The 15,508-nt window shown below is 37.7% G+C and overlaps 1 protein-coding gene across 1 annotated transcript in view; it reads right to left on the bottom strand.

The window, feature by feature from the left end:
* Window positions 1-15,508, bottom strand: part of SEMA3D (semaphorin 3D) — a 96,012-nt gene that overhangs the window by 69,933 nt on the left and 10,571 nt on the right. Inside the window, exon 2 of the mRNA XM_042872729.1 lies at window positions 9,841-10,001. Within this exon, the coding sequence (XP_042728663.1) occupies window positions 9,841-10,001 (161 nt within the window). The remainder of the gene's footprint in view (window positions 1-9,840; window positions 10,002-15,508) is intronic.

The following is a 15,508-nucleotide window of genomic DNA, read 5'->3' as shown; positions in this document are numbered from 1 at the left end:
GATAAAGGAATATAAGATCAGGGATGTCCAAATGTCTAGGTAGTCTCAAACTGAGATGTGATCTTCAATTGTCTTGCATAGAAACTTCATACCCAGTTCTGCCCACACAACTCCTATCCACAACAGAACAGGTTATTACAGAAAAGGGTCTTTGAGGAATCTTTTATTTTGGTTTTGGCAATGTTTAGTTGTCTGGTTATGTAGACAAGATCTCCCTCAGCAGCTTTTTGAAAATACCTGCCTCTACCCTCCAACAACACAGCAGTACTAGACATTTGCTTTGGGAGACCTAGTTATATTGGAAAGCAGCTATTTGAAGGTATCATATATATTAATGGACACCACCTTCAACTCTTGTTGAGATTCCTTCATTGGTCATTGCGTTTGTCATGTAGGTTGTACAATTCAGGATGAGATACACCTCCTGCCTTTGTGACTGAAGACCATTGTCAATTATGACAGAAAAGTCATTTGATTCTCATTCTGGCCACTCAACAGACACAGTGTGTAGCATTATGCAAAACCACATTAGTCAATGGAAAGCATAGCTAAGCGATCCAACTAACTTTAAAATCAACATGCAATACTACACAAAGGAATTACAGTGATATTTATTTGCTTTTCATCTGAGAATTGAAAGGTTCCCAGAAATAGTCATTTCTAAACTGTAACAGATCAAGACAAGTGCATAATACAATAAGTGCATATCGAGACACTGTATAACTTCAGGTTTAAAACAGTACAGATTATATATATATATAATGATCCTCATTTGAAATGTCTAGATAAATCTTAGAATAGCTATGTGTAATTGCTCAGCTTAAGAGAAGAATGTAACTAGTTGAAATTCATCAACAATATACTTAAACAGGATCATTTTCTTCTCTTAAGCTTCAGTTTATTATCCTTGCAAAATACCCATATCAAAATTCCAAGATTAGGGCTACTGTCATGATTTCCCAATTGTATCTTTTATGGACCAATTAAAAAAAATAAACCTTACCATTACTTCTAAATAATTGTATAAATATTTTCTTAAATTTAGCAACAGAGAAGAAATTAAAATCTCCTAATAAGTGCAAGCTAACTTTTCTCTTGGCAGAATGAAAGAAATCCTCCCAGGAATACAAAATTAAGTAATGCAGAAGTGTAGGACAGATAAGGTATCACATTAAAGGGTAGCTGGAAATTGATTTCTGATTAAAACAAAACATTAGAAACCGCAAAAATCCTTTTCAGATCAGAGGTGCAGTAAGTTCTAAAAGTAAGCAACATTTTTCCTTCCTCTAAACAAGAGGAATTCCTCTAAAAAAGAGGAATGCAAGAATAAAGAGAAAAAACAAATTTTTAAAAATACAGATGCTTAATGTATATAAGTTGTTAGATGCTATATTACCATTATATGTATCTACAAAGATACAGTTCTACCCGTTTCATTTCAGCTGCCATCTGTCATGAATTAACAATACTGGTTAAGAGTTAATATTTCCCTTATCTTTCTTTATCTCCTTCTCAATCCACTTCTGTTTGTAGAGTAGAACAGTCTATAAACTCTTTGGTGAAGTGATGGCTCAAAGACAGAATACTGAATTCTGATTAAAAATAAAAATGCTGTATTAAATTGGAGGTTATCCAAGAATCATTTCTAATGAAGCTACTAAATCTAGCATGATGCAGGGCTTTTCCAAAACACTGGAAGATAATACATATTATCAGCGCGCGCGCGCACACACACAAACACACATAACAAATAAACAAACAAAAAACAGAAGAAATTAAACATTTCTAATTACAGACCTATTTGCCTTATTTCACCTTTTTGAAAGTTTTCAGAGCAGTTCTATAGGAAAGGGATAACTTAAGTTTCTAATGAATATCCAAATTGTATCACACTCAATATAACTTGGTGAAGAGTTATTGTTCCTGGCTAATGTTATGCCTTTCTTTAAAAAGACAGTTGAACTACACATTACTGTAGAAGAACTCATCAGAGCTCCAGTAAAGTATTTTGTAAGGTGCAACACAGAAATACCAATTTCTAATTAGCTGAATTAAACATAGTTCAGCTGGGAAAATTTATATTTTTTTTAATTAAAAAATGATCTGATAGGTATGGAGCCTGTGGCAGGAAACTATTCATGGAATTCTTAAACAAATATTGGCAGAGTTCATTTTATTTCACATACTCTTCAGTAGTCTTTACAAAAAGAAAAATAAAAACAAAACAGCACTGTAACAAAATCTGGAGATGACACAAAGCTGGGAAGCATCACTAAAACAAAAAAAGACGGGTAATAATCCACGGGAGGAATAAAAGGATTTTGATGACAAGAATTATAGACAGTAAGATGAAATTAGTGTAAACTGGTTGTAAATAAAAATAGACCATAGATTAAGAAAAAAAACTGAAAGACCAGAGAAATGAGATTCTGGGATTAAAGACCTTTCTACAGAAGTTGCATGAAGCATTCCACAACACTTTTTATAGCAGGATTGGATGGGGTTATTAAAGGAATACCTGCAGCATGAGCTATTTGTTTGTGACAGTGAGACCAATTGACTAACATGATTCCTCCCATTCCCATGTCCCCGAGATAATCATGCCAGCAATGAGCACTTGAGTGTATCATTGAGGTCGATGGCTTTCAGCAGCCCTGGAGGTTTCACTGGAACCTCTCGTGTGCTTGACATCGCACACGTGCGTCAGCACTTCTCTATCAGCAGTCTTTGGTACGAGAAACCCCAAAGTGTTTTGTTAGTGGTACAGGTAGCACCAGCAGGATGCATCCCTATCTGGAGTGAAACACATCAGCTGACTGCTGTGTCTTGTAACACGCACTCATTGAATTTGATCCCTGTGAAGAAAGCCACTACTTCCTCTCTGTTTTGAAGGACTAAGAAGTGGGTCAAAGCACTTAGAGGAAAATACATTGATTTTAAGCAGCTGCTTGATACAAACAGAGAAAGCCTGCTTCCTTCCCTTGCTTTATTCTATGTACTACTTTTTGTTGTACTGATGCTTTAGAGAAGAAGGCATGGAATAAAATTATAGCATCCCTGCATCCAAATGTCTCATTAAGACTTTGGGAGTCATGCATAACATAACTCAGATACTCAAGCTCAGTAATATTAATGTATTTTCTATATGACAGTTCCAAATGAAGCACTCAAAGAACAAAGGCAGATAGATCTGTAAGCTTATCATCACACTGGCATATGAAATGTGCTCCCCCTGAGAAATTTTCCTCCATGAGACTACTTCTCTGAACAATAAAAACAAATAAATACAACAAGATTGGATTCCTTACTCAGTGTAATGCAATCATAAACCAGATGCTGTAAAGAGAGCAACCATATCAAAAAATGTTGAAGTAAACCAAGAGACAGTACAACCCCAGCTATGCTGCTGCCCTACCAATTTTAACACTCAGATTTCATTTTTCCCACCAGTAAAATGAAAATAATGGCACTTGCAATTTTCTCTCCTTTATGTTCCACTGCCTAAGAAATTAATTAATGGCTGAAAAAAGGAAAATGTTAAAAAAACTAGGAAGATCAAGGAGCACTGAGAATGATATGACAATGATCCAATGAAAAGACTGTCACTGTGTTTCGTATGATACTATCATAAATATCACAGCTCAATAACTCAACAGTAGGTGCTCAAAGATCACTCTCTAGGAATCAGAACATTTGTTGCTTCTGTACACTGACTCAAGGTCACATCACTGCTAGAAGTTTATTGAATTTCCCAAGGAACATGGGAAAGAATTTCATGCCTTTTTAGTATTATTTTGCTGAAAACAAAGAGCGTTCTAATTAATGGGAAAATGAGCTTTTAGCATACTATGCAAGTGTACCAGTTGGTCTCTAAATACCTCACATCTGTTGCACTCATCTATTTGGTATGGGAAGTCCACAACTTGGGAAACTGCGGAGATTGTTCTCATACACAACTCTGAAGAGGAAGGTTACCCTAAGAACTTCTTGTAACTGGTTCCTACTGTACTTGCCATACTCTGGAATTCAACATTTTAAAGTCATGAGTAAACAAAGGAAGTTCAGATATCTAAGTTCCTTATCTGAATTTTTCCCTGTATTTTGAAACCCAAACAGACTGTCTCTAGAACTAAATTTTTCACCTTTCTTTTTAACAGTTTTATCAAAGGTTAGCTAACTCCATGGACTACTTAGAGACTCCTAAAAGCCAGGCTAGTGTTCTTAAATCTCTGTTACTTTAATAACTACCACAAACCTTCCTTCTTTCAACAGGTATTCCTACATCCGACACGCTAATTCCCACAGCTGAGATATACCTCCAGGGAGACATTTGACAGAAATTTCCAACTCCAATTATTTTATAGTAACAGAAAATCAGATCCCTGAAAGATTTGATATGGCACAGGGAGAAGAGAGGATATAAAGATCAATCCAGATTGATTTACAGCACTGTCGGAAACAGAAGTGTCAAGGTATACTATTCCTTATTTTATCAAGCTGAATTTAATGCCCTTGGAAGTCAGAAGAAAACAGTTGTGCATTTGGATAACACATTCACAGACTTAGGATAGCTTAAATTTGGCAAGTGGCTGTTAAAGAGAAATGCTTGAACCAAACAAGCTTACATCGCATCTGCCTGAGAGAAAGAGAGATCTAAACTTGCCGCAGGGCTTTTCTTAAACTCCAAACACAACTGCAGGAGTAGCCAAGGCTTTCAAAATCCAAGGGCTTTCTGAGAAGTGCATTTTCAGGTGTACATTAAGCAGGTGTGAAAACATAAAGAAAACAGACCAAAAGCTGAATTCATTTACACTGGATTAAATCTTGAAAGGCTTCAGTGCTTTTGCACTTCATTTTCCACAGTATAACCACAGCCTATCATCTGTTTCTCCTAGAAAGAAACCATACAACAGGACTTTTAGTGTAAATGGCATTTTTTCTGACCATGCTTATCCCTTCAGACTAAAGATAAATCCTACCTCTGAAAAAGTCAAAGCCCAGTATGGGTTTTCAGAGAGCAGGATATTGGCTGTTCTTTATGCCAAAATACAGGTGTAAAATATAAAAACAAGAGGGGATGTTTATGGAAACACAATTCACAGCAACAATGCAAAAGGAAATAACAGAGACACTCTCTTCCACCTAGGATCACTGTCCATCTGGCCACATACTGCTTTCTCCACGTTTTGCCCATAGATTGTTGTTCTGCATCTGTAAACACTGGTTGAAAGCTTCCTTGTATACACAGATCCCTAAATTTAAGCCTGTTAAACAATGTTACAGACTCTAAAGGTTTGCAGATCTTCAGAGCAACATTTATATAGATCAATGACAGGGAAAATCCAGGGGATAGCAAGCACAGCCATCACCTCTATCTCTGGATGTCCCTGACCTGAGAGACACTGTCATAGCTCTTTCTTACACACTTCCTTTTGTAGCCATTGCTGACAGCTTTTAGAGACAGGACACTAAACTACACACATATCCAGTAGCAACAGTCTTGTTTCACTGCAAGTGATAGGCAAAATTCTTCCTGTATGAGTTTTGGAAGGGTGGGAAACTAACAAGCGAAAATGAGTGCCTTATGAACTGCAACACCCAGAAAACTTACTTCTGAAACAAAATTAAGTCAATAATTATGCCTTTAAGTCCTGGTAACTAATTCCTTATGCGTGAAGAGTCAGATCATGCCCCTGTCAGATTTCAGCATCTTTCTGATTCTTTTCTTGGGAAAACTAAGAACAGCGTTCTCCAAAACAGATTTATAGCCATCATTCTCCCCTGCCACTGGGCTGACTTTAACTTAATCAAGACTCCTGTATGATGGCACAACCAAGTCTTAATTCAATGCTGGCTAAATTCCCGTTGGTTTCATTCATAACTTAGACGCTTCTATAGACTGACAGGTTTCCCAGAACAATGAAGGTATCTTGAGGATGTTGTTTTATACATATATGCGTACGCTTTTTCATACATACCCATCCTATTGCAGAGATAGTTGGGTCACACTGCAGATATCACACAGTGATAATAGTATTGACACACAATCCCATTTTTGCAGTTAATAAGCAGAGAGCTGTAGAAATGCAAATAACTGCTTTGCAAATATTTTGTAAGTGTTTAGCCATCTGATACGTATATACATATATGCATATTTATTCTTTACTGTGAACTGGACACAGATAAAATCAATAGAAAAGAAGATTGAAGGATAAGATGCAAGACAGCTGCACCTGGCAATGACAAAAAGAAAAAGAAAAGAAAAAAAAAAGCCCAACAACAAACACAAACCGAGGATGCTCCAAGCGACAATTTGTGACCCAGTGCCAATACACATTGGAGCAGATGAAAAAAAAACTGACATGTTTATCTATTTGGCCCACATGTGGCTGAGTCTTCTAGCACTGACAGCTCCTGCAGGTTGGCAGCTTTTCAAAAGCTTGTCAGGCCTTGATAGCATTCCTATTCCTGCAGAGATGGGTGGGGTCTTGCTGCAGATTACACAGCGATAATAGTGCTGACATATAACCCTGCTTGCACTGGTAGCAAGCATGGGAGTTACAGAAACATGCAGAATTTCTCTGCATCTAGTTAATGTGTTTGCCCACTTTGTTATGTTTTGTATTTCTTCTTTATTTATTTTATTAAGAAGTAAAATAAGAAAGAGTAAAATAACAAAGGTTTTAGACAAACTCACATGAAAACTGCATTCACCAAAATAATATTTTCAACTGTATCCCAGAGTTTAGGATTATTAGCAAATTCTTTCCCAGGTTTCCATTCTCTTGTGCTCGTAAAGAATTCTATTTTGATTTGTTTTACACTATACGTCTTTTATTTATGGCAAAGTTGTCTTCATTTCCTGGGTTCTGGTAAACACAGGAGGTAGCTTCTTTTATTTATTTTACACTATATAAAAAACTTGCAATATTTGTAAGGCATCTCAGTTCTTTCAAGAAAAGACTATGGCACAGATAATGATACTTCTGCAAAAGAGTCTATAGGCTTCTATTCGGAACAAGTTCATAGAAATTATATCCCCAATAAATAAATAAAAAAAAAAAGACATTTTCCCCTTATTTATTTGTAGATTGCTGCCATTTTAGTTTTCTGCGTTTTTCTCATTCTGTGGTACTTTTCTGTTATACTACAGTTTTCTGTATACTACAGTTGCTAATGCTGTTTCATAATAAGGTTTGCAGGCATTAGAAACTGGGTGGATTTTTTTAAGCTACCAGCTAAGGAAGTTTTCAACCAATTACACAATAAATTGAATAAAACCTACAGTGATTCAAGAAATTGGAACTCCAGAAGAACAACTGATTTATTGCACCAGGAGAAAAATATACATATATACACCAGGAAATAAAGCTCTAACTTAATATATTTAAGTTAACTAATTTAGGTAAATAATTAGGTTGCAAAAAGGAAGTCATTAAATGATCTACGTATACATTCGAGAGGGGAACATAACACAATGCTTTGGATGTTTATTTGATTACTGTCCCACAAGCATGAATATAGAGCCTCAGATTCTGCAATATAATCTTTCCAAGTAGTTATGTCCACAGATGGAGTTTTCTGAGAGTAGATTGTTTGGGACACTGACTTGGCTTTTGGGTGTATAAATAGTTACTAATGCAACAAATATCTAAAACTGAGAGCTTTTTTCTTTTTTCTTTTTAATGTAATCTGAACCAGAAGACACTTAATATTCTAATGAATTACTGTCATTGGAGAGGCTGCCTTGTCAAGCAGCTCCTGCTCCAGGAGAGGACAAAGGGCACGCTTCAGCCTCTCGCAGCCCCGACATGTGTGGTTTCCTCGCACCAGGAGAGCCTGGCAGCCGGCCGCCTGGCCCCGCGCCAACCCAAACCACAGTCAGTCTAAACACAGCGCCGGCAAACGCTGCTTTCTGACACTTCCCTGCTACTGGAGTGTATCCTTGAGAGCTGAAACCTCGTCAGTGACTGAGATTTATACAGCAACGACTTCCCCCATCTTTGCTCTCCCCTCACACGTTTCAAACAGCCCAGCACTGAGGAACAGAGGAGAAAGGTTTGGGCAACATCACATCACAGGCATGTGCCCAAGTAGGCATGTTCATAAAGTTGCTGGACTCCCATGGAGACCTTGGAAATGAGCACACCAGGGTGCTTTGCAAAGCTTTTGTGTCACTTTTAGCTATTTAAATACACTTTGCCTCAATGTTTTGTCTGAAAGGTTTGAGACAACCTGAAGAGTTAAACAGAGAAGTATTTGAATTCACACATAATGTTTTCCTTACTCCAGATATCCTCTTGGTTTTGAATTTTATTCCCTGCTTTCAAGTTACCACAGATACACAGGCACACATCTGTTCAGCTTACCAAATGCAAATTTTAATTCAGTCTTAGCTCTGCAATACCTCTACCAAATGATACTCTGACCACCAACAAATCCTCATAGCTTAGTCTGCATTCTGCACTTCTAAGAAAGCTCAACATCCATAATAATCAGTGGTGGTTTGGCTAAGGTGAAAATGTTACTAGTTTGAGCAGAGTGGTGTGAACACCTCCAGAAAGCTCTGAAGTAATCAATCTCCTCTGAGCATAATGGGAAGTGACGACACTCAGCATCTCTCAGGAGGCTACTGGCATCACACAGTAATAGGATTCTGCTTTTCACACAAATAATGGTTGCTACTGAAAGCCTTTGCTAAAAATCAATCTATGGTATCAAAATCTGTGACACAAATGATGCTGTTTTCACTACACTGGCCTGAAGAGGTGATGATTCTTGAGTAAAATACTGAGATGTAAGATGCATATGAGGTGTCTCATATGGCATCCCAGGGAAGAAATCTGGAACAATCTGAGTTTTAAAGAAAGCAGTGTGTGGAGCGCTGTAGAATTTGAAATAAGATATTCAGCTGAGTACTAGAAACCCTTGTATATAATGACGGCAAGTGTTGTACTCAGACGTGGGGCAAAATCATCTCCCGTTACACCTGTTAAGCCCTCTGCTGCCATCGTATTAATTCAAGGTCAGTTCTCACTTCAGAGCTGACAGCAGAATACAGTCATTTAAAACCTCCTGCTGGTGCTTAAGGGAAATATCAAACAGCTGAGAATTTGAATTTTCTTTAGTAAGAAGAATGCCTGGAACAAACAGGAAAGAAGTTTTCATGCATGTTCCTGTGCAAGCATCTGTTTCTTATACTTAGTAGTTACTTGTGCTTAGAAAATCACTGTTTCATCATGTGTACTACAAATACCAAGGACTAAATTGCCTTCTTATTATCTGGAATTAACACTGTCACAGAGCATGGGTCAGCGCATACAATGTATCCAGTGGAAGTTTTACCTATCATTAGCAATTCCAGATATTAATGTAAAAATTATTGCAATGTTAGGGGCAATTTTAACAATTTAAAACATTCAAATTGCCTTATCTCTGTTCAGTATTTGAGTATCATAATCCCAGTGACACCAGGAAGAAAGAAAAGATCTGTCTTTAACTGCCATCTTCAAAATGCTTTTATGTGAAGAAGATGAGTGTGACAAAAGAAATGGGACATGACAGAAGCAAGCTCTCAGAGGTACTGATATTTTGGTTCCAAGTAGGAGACTTCTTTGATAGGATTTCAATCTTACAGAGGCTTACATACTATCAGAAAAATCAACTCATTAAAGATAACCCACGTAACTATGAAAGGTGACATTATTAAATGCTGGTACAAAGCATGATACAGCAAATCTGATGATTACCCAGTGAAGTAAAAGAAGGAAAGAAGGAGGAAAAAAAAAAAGGAACAAAATTGAAATTATGTGAATTGAATTCTGAGGAAAATAAACTGACCTTTTTTACATTTTTGTTTAAATCAACCAAGTTGAGCAGAAAGATGTGGTCTTTTGCACCAACGAGCAGCCGGCCCCTCTCCTCATCTAGCAGCAGGGTTCGAAAATCCAGCCCCTCTGTAGAGCCCAGGAATGGGATGCAGCTGTTTGAAAGCAGCAAGTCTGTGGGAAAATGAAGAAAATCTTTATAATCAAAATGTTTACATATGACTCATTGGTGTCTTTTATAAATATATGCAACCAGCATGGAGCATGTTGGTAAGATAACTGCAGTCTTGAAGCATGCCTTTCCAAGGTCCTAGTATAATTCCTGTTAACCTTAGGCTTCCTGGAGGGTGGGGAATAGTATAATACCAAACTGGGTAATATTTACTCCTGCAAAGACTCTTCTGCATGAAACTTTCTTAATAAGTTATTTCACAGAATCACAGAATCACAAGGTTGGAAACGACCTGCAAGATCATCCAGTCCAACCACCCTCCCATTCCTATCAGTGCCACAAGCTACTAAACCATCTCTCGTAGCTCCTCATCCAGGCGCCTCTTGAACACTGCCAGGGATGGCGACTCCACCACCTCCCTGGGCAGGCCATTCCAGTGCCTGACCACTCTCTGAGAGAAAAAGTTTCTCCTAATATCCAACCTAAACCTCCTCTGGTATAACTTCTTGCCGTTTCCCCAGGTCCTACTATTTGCCTGGGAGAAGAGGCCAGACCCTTTTGCACCACAACCTCCCTTCAGGAAGTTGTACAGTGCAGTGAGGTCTCCCCTGAGCCTTCTCTTCTCCAGACTGAACAATCCCAGCTCCTTCAGCCGCTCCTCATAAGACTTGTGCTCCAGACCCCTCACCAGTTTCGTTGCCCTTCTCTGGACACGCTCCAGGGCCTCAATGTCTTTCTTGTAGTGAGGGGCCCAAAACTGAACACAGTACTCGAGGTGCGGCCTCACCAGTGCTGAGTACAGGGGGATGATCACCTCCCTGCTCCTGCTGGCCACACTATTTCTAATGCAGGCCAGGATGCCGTTGGCCCTCTTGGCCACTTGGGCACACTGTCGGCTCATGTTCAGCCGAGCATCTACCAACACCCCCAGGTCCCTTTCCTCTTCACAATCATCCAACCACTCATCCCCAAGCCTGTAACACTGCCTGGGGTTGTTGTGGCCAAAGTGCAGAACCCGACACTTGGCCTTGTTAAACCTCATCCCATTCATCTCAGCCCAGCGATCCAGCTTACCTAGATCCCTCTGCAGGGCCTCCCTGCCCTCAGGCAGATCGACACAACCTCCCAACTTGGTTTCTATTTCTATGACATAAACGAATTGCATTCTTCAGCAGCGCTTGGAAAAAAAATGAGCTGTATCTTATTGCATTGAAAGTAAACCAACATGCATTTGTATCATCGTACTCATGGATACATGTGGTGAAGGATCAATACCTTACCGTATCTGTGGCTCTACATATAAAGAAGCAAGGAAGGCAAATGAAAACTAAACATCAAGGAGCTGAAAACAGCAGATAGATGTGGAAGTTATGTAAAGATGAGAAGAACTATGAAAATGAAAAAAATAGCCTCACCAGCCTCATAGTATACAGTTTCTTCCTAAAATCTAATTGGAATCTACTCTCCTTTGGATTAAAAATATTATCCCTCATCCTGTCACCACATTCTCTGAGAAATAGTACCACTCCATCTTTCCCATATTCCCCTGCAAGTACTGTAGGCACCCTTTATGAATAGACAGGTTGGCATAAGACAAGGTTGCCCATTGTCTAACATTCATTTTTTATGTCAGTACAGAAAATTGTTGCAATTAAATTTCCAATTACTACAAGTGCAATTGAAAATTGAAACCTGAAAGAGAGAGCAATATAGAGGCATATTAAGGTGAGTATTGAGTACAGTGCCTTTAAAGTCCTGGGGTCAGTATTTTATTTTCCTTACAGAGGTGGTGCTGTGTGGCTGTCACTGTATCACTGCCCTCCCTGCAGGGAAAGTTAGGGCACAGTTCTGACTGTGGCTTGTAATTTGTCATCAAACCCTTTCCCTAATAAGAGCTCGATTTTCCAAAACAACTTTTCCTGTAATTTCATAGTGGGTTCCAATTGCCCTCAAAAGTAATTAAGAAAAAAACATGTTACACCATGAAACTAATGAAAGAATCTATGCCTTCTCCACGAAAAGCTAAAGGACCCTGAAGTAGAGTTTGAAGCCTCCCGCGGATGTAATTTTGGATGAGGAACACAAACAACATATAGAAAAGAGCACAATGAGAGTACAGTAATGTTGAACAGTTACTAATTCGTGGAGAACAAAAATAAACACATGAAAAAGTTCTTCCACAAGCAATCTCTCCAAGATAAACCAGTCAGAAATCTTGGGACAGAAAAGCAAATCCTGTGTTTAATTGAAAATAAAATTAAAGATATTTCCGCCTTCTTAGTTCTATATGGACAATGTATCTTTTCAGATAGAGAGGTTAGATTTATAGCACAAGTTATTTACACTTCCTGATCATGATGAAAATCATTCCAGTGCTCTGCAGAGTAACTCCTGAACAAAATAGAGTGATTTTTCTCCAAAATTTCTCACAAAACCTGTAATAGGCAAAGCAAAGATTAATTCCTGTTGATAGCTAATAACCAGCACTATGGGAGGAAAAAATATTTTAACATTATTCAAATGACTATCTGGTGTACAATTGATTTTTTTTTTTTTTTTTTTTTTGCTATATTGCTTTTACTTAAGCTTGCGTGGTTTTATCTGGCACACCGCTGAACACTGTCACAATATAGTCTGAAAGCAAACTGTCTTGTACGGCAGATCCTATTCCCCTAGGTGGGATTTATTTGGCAGTATGCTGAAAAATCTTACATCATATTGAAAATCACAAGTTAAACTTTATATTCCTTGAGAATCCTTTTTTTGCCTATCTTTTGCACAAAGATGTTCTCACTATTCTGCACATTAGTAACTCTTTAAAAGACCAGCTTATTAATTGACAGCAAGATCACACAGGAATAAGTTGTGAATAGCGCTGTACTGCAAATGCTTAAATCTCACCCAAACTGCTTAATGAGAACTAACTGATGAATAGCCAAACAAATTTTATAAATATGTTTTGTTTTGTTTTTTAAGAAAAAAAGAAAAACCTTCTAAACCCCCCAACTTCTGAAGCTTATTAGCTCACTTCACTACTGTGTTTTAACCCCTGTAAGAAACAAGGATTTATGACTCCTTACACTTTTGTTGTTGTTGGGGTCTCTGTTATAAGACAGGTGCCTTGAGACTCTTAATTTTTGTATGATGTACATGTGTCTGCATTAGATATCATACTCTGTACAAAACTCCTCCCTTGTTTTTTCAGACTGGAAATTTTGGTTCTGGATGTGATGGAGATGTTTACTGGGAAGGTATTCTCTGATGCTCACCACAGCAAAACTGGAGGAGTTAGTTCCCTTGGGCTACTCAGATTCTTCTTGCTTGATCTCTAAAATACTGTTTATCATTTGAGCATTTCTAAGTAAATGTCTTTCTCCACCCATGATGTAAGAGCTGGCTGCATTACTAGGTTATCCAATCCACTGCATACACTAACAAATTCCTTATAAATTCCTTCTCATCTCCAGCTCTAGAAATTTGATCTGAGCAAGGAGAGCATAGCACAAACACATACAACACTTGGATTCATTGTCTGCAGCCATGCAACCCATTGCACTTTGCAAGTATGCCACATTCCCAAATGACATTCCCAAAATGACCTAATTCTCTACATACACAGAAGATCACTGAGATAGATTCCACTTCCTATTTCTTTCTTATGTGGAAGGAAAGGTCTCTGTAGTGACCATACCAAAAGCACAGTTATCACCTATTGCTAAAAATTTCTAGTATCTCTCATTACTGAGAACCACCTAGGACAGCTACAATGAGGAGGGATAAAGTTTTCTCGTGGCTGAAACGCCCAAATGGGAATGAGCCCTGTCTGGTGCCTTGTAAACCATTCGTTCCATCACATCATAAGGAAAGCATTTGTAAAATGTTCCAGATTAAAATGACAACACTGCACACTGATTTCTTACTGATGTAAATTACAACACATCTGCAAAGTGGTGAAGAATCAGGTTTGGTCAGTTATTTGCTAACTATTGAAAAGAGCTTGGAAATAAGAAAATTTCCACTGATAAGATTAAAATTAAAACATGACTAATAAAAGTTGACAAGTAAACATTAACAGAGAATTGATTAAATTACAGCCAAATTAATCATTATTCTCACTTGACAAAAACAAAACAATCCATCTTTATCAGTTAACGTTCCCATTTGCAGCAAGACTTTTTAAATATGACCTAGGATATCACACTGGAAAAATTCACTATGAAAAGCATACTTGTCCAGTCACATTCAGGAGTGCATATTCCATTTAAAAAAGCAGTTGATTCAAATCACTGTATCTGAAGCCACTCAAATATAGAATAGCTCTCTCACAGTGCAAAAAGCAAAGTTAGTTACAGAGATGATCTCGTATGCCTGCACATTCAACATTCAATTTACAGTGCGTATATGGCATTGTACTGAAAATTAAATATTTTTTTTCCTTCACAGACTCCAGTCTGGCCATTAAATGAATATTCAGCAAAATGTCTTTTGGGTTAATATTTCACTATGGAGTGGTAGGAGTTAGATTAATAAGTGTTTCTTATTCATTTAGAAAGGTGTCTCAGTGGACTTGCTTCACAACAGCTTGATCATTGCTTACTTCAAATATCTACAGCACCAGTGCCTCATTGTAAGGCTTTCTAATGAAAAAAAGTGCTATCCTATTCCGATAATACATATTTACATTTATACAGCATATTTAGACTTCTTGGCTTCAAGTCATATATTCCATGATCATGCTGTTGCTCCTCACTCCAGCATGGTGTGAGCACTCCGGAAACCTGGAAAAATTTCACAGAGACTCAGAAAAGTCTTTGTGGCCAGGCATTTTTGTAATGACAGGCTATGACTAAACTGGAAGAAAAGGAACTCCTCAACCTGCTTCAAAACAACTACATCTAATGAAACCCCTGAAGCACCCTGAATTTAAATGCTGTGTTTTAACTGCAAATAAATTTGACTAGAGAAACAGCTGCACAAATAACCTGAAAAATGTTATCATTGCAGAGATGATTAAAAGCTGTTTTGAGATGTCTTGTTGTTGGTGAAAAGAAATGCAAAGGACTGATTCATAACCCTCAAAGAGCCAAATAAAATAATTGTTTTTTTTTTTTGTTTTTTTTTTTTTTTTTACAAAGCACAAGTGAAAATGCATCTGAGTGAAACATTTGGTTTTGTGAAGAAGACCTAAACCAGTGGATTAGCACAGAGTTCTTTTTCTAAGTAGTTTATCTTTCTTGAAATACTGCCAAGAAAAGCAAACTCACTGTTGTTTCCAATGCAAAATTAAATCATCTTTTTTTTTTCTTCTTTTAAGCAATCCTTTGGACATAGAATAAGCACTACAAAAATAAATATAAATGACTGGCAAGCCTAAGAGCTTTGGTACTGCGTAGATAATCACTGGCATCTCACCACACATACCTCTACAGAAGTAACATTGATGGGCTTGAAGGACAACAAATCTCTCTAAGGAAAATGCACACCACGCAAAAAAAAAAAAAAAAAAAAA

The sequence above is a fragment of the Lagopus leucura genome, unplaced genomic scaffold (genome assembly GCF_019238085.1).
Source record: "Lagopus leucura isolate 7727_CA_CO unplaced genomic scaffold, USGS_WTPT01 Super-Scaffold_100008, whole genome shotgun sequence".
Taxonomy (NCBI): Eukaryota; Metazoa; Chordata; class Aves; order Galliformes; family Phasianidae; genus Lagopus; species Lagopus leucura.
This window is presented reverse-complemented; position numbering and strand designations above follow the sequence as displayed.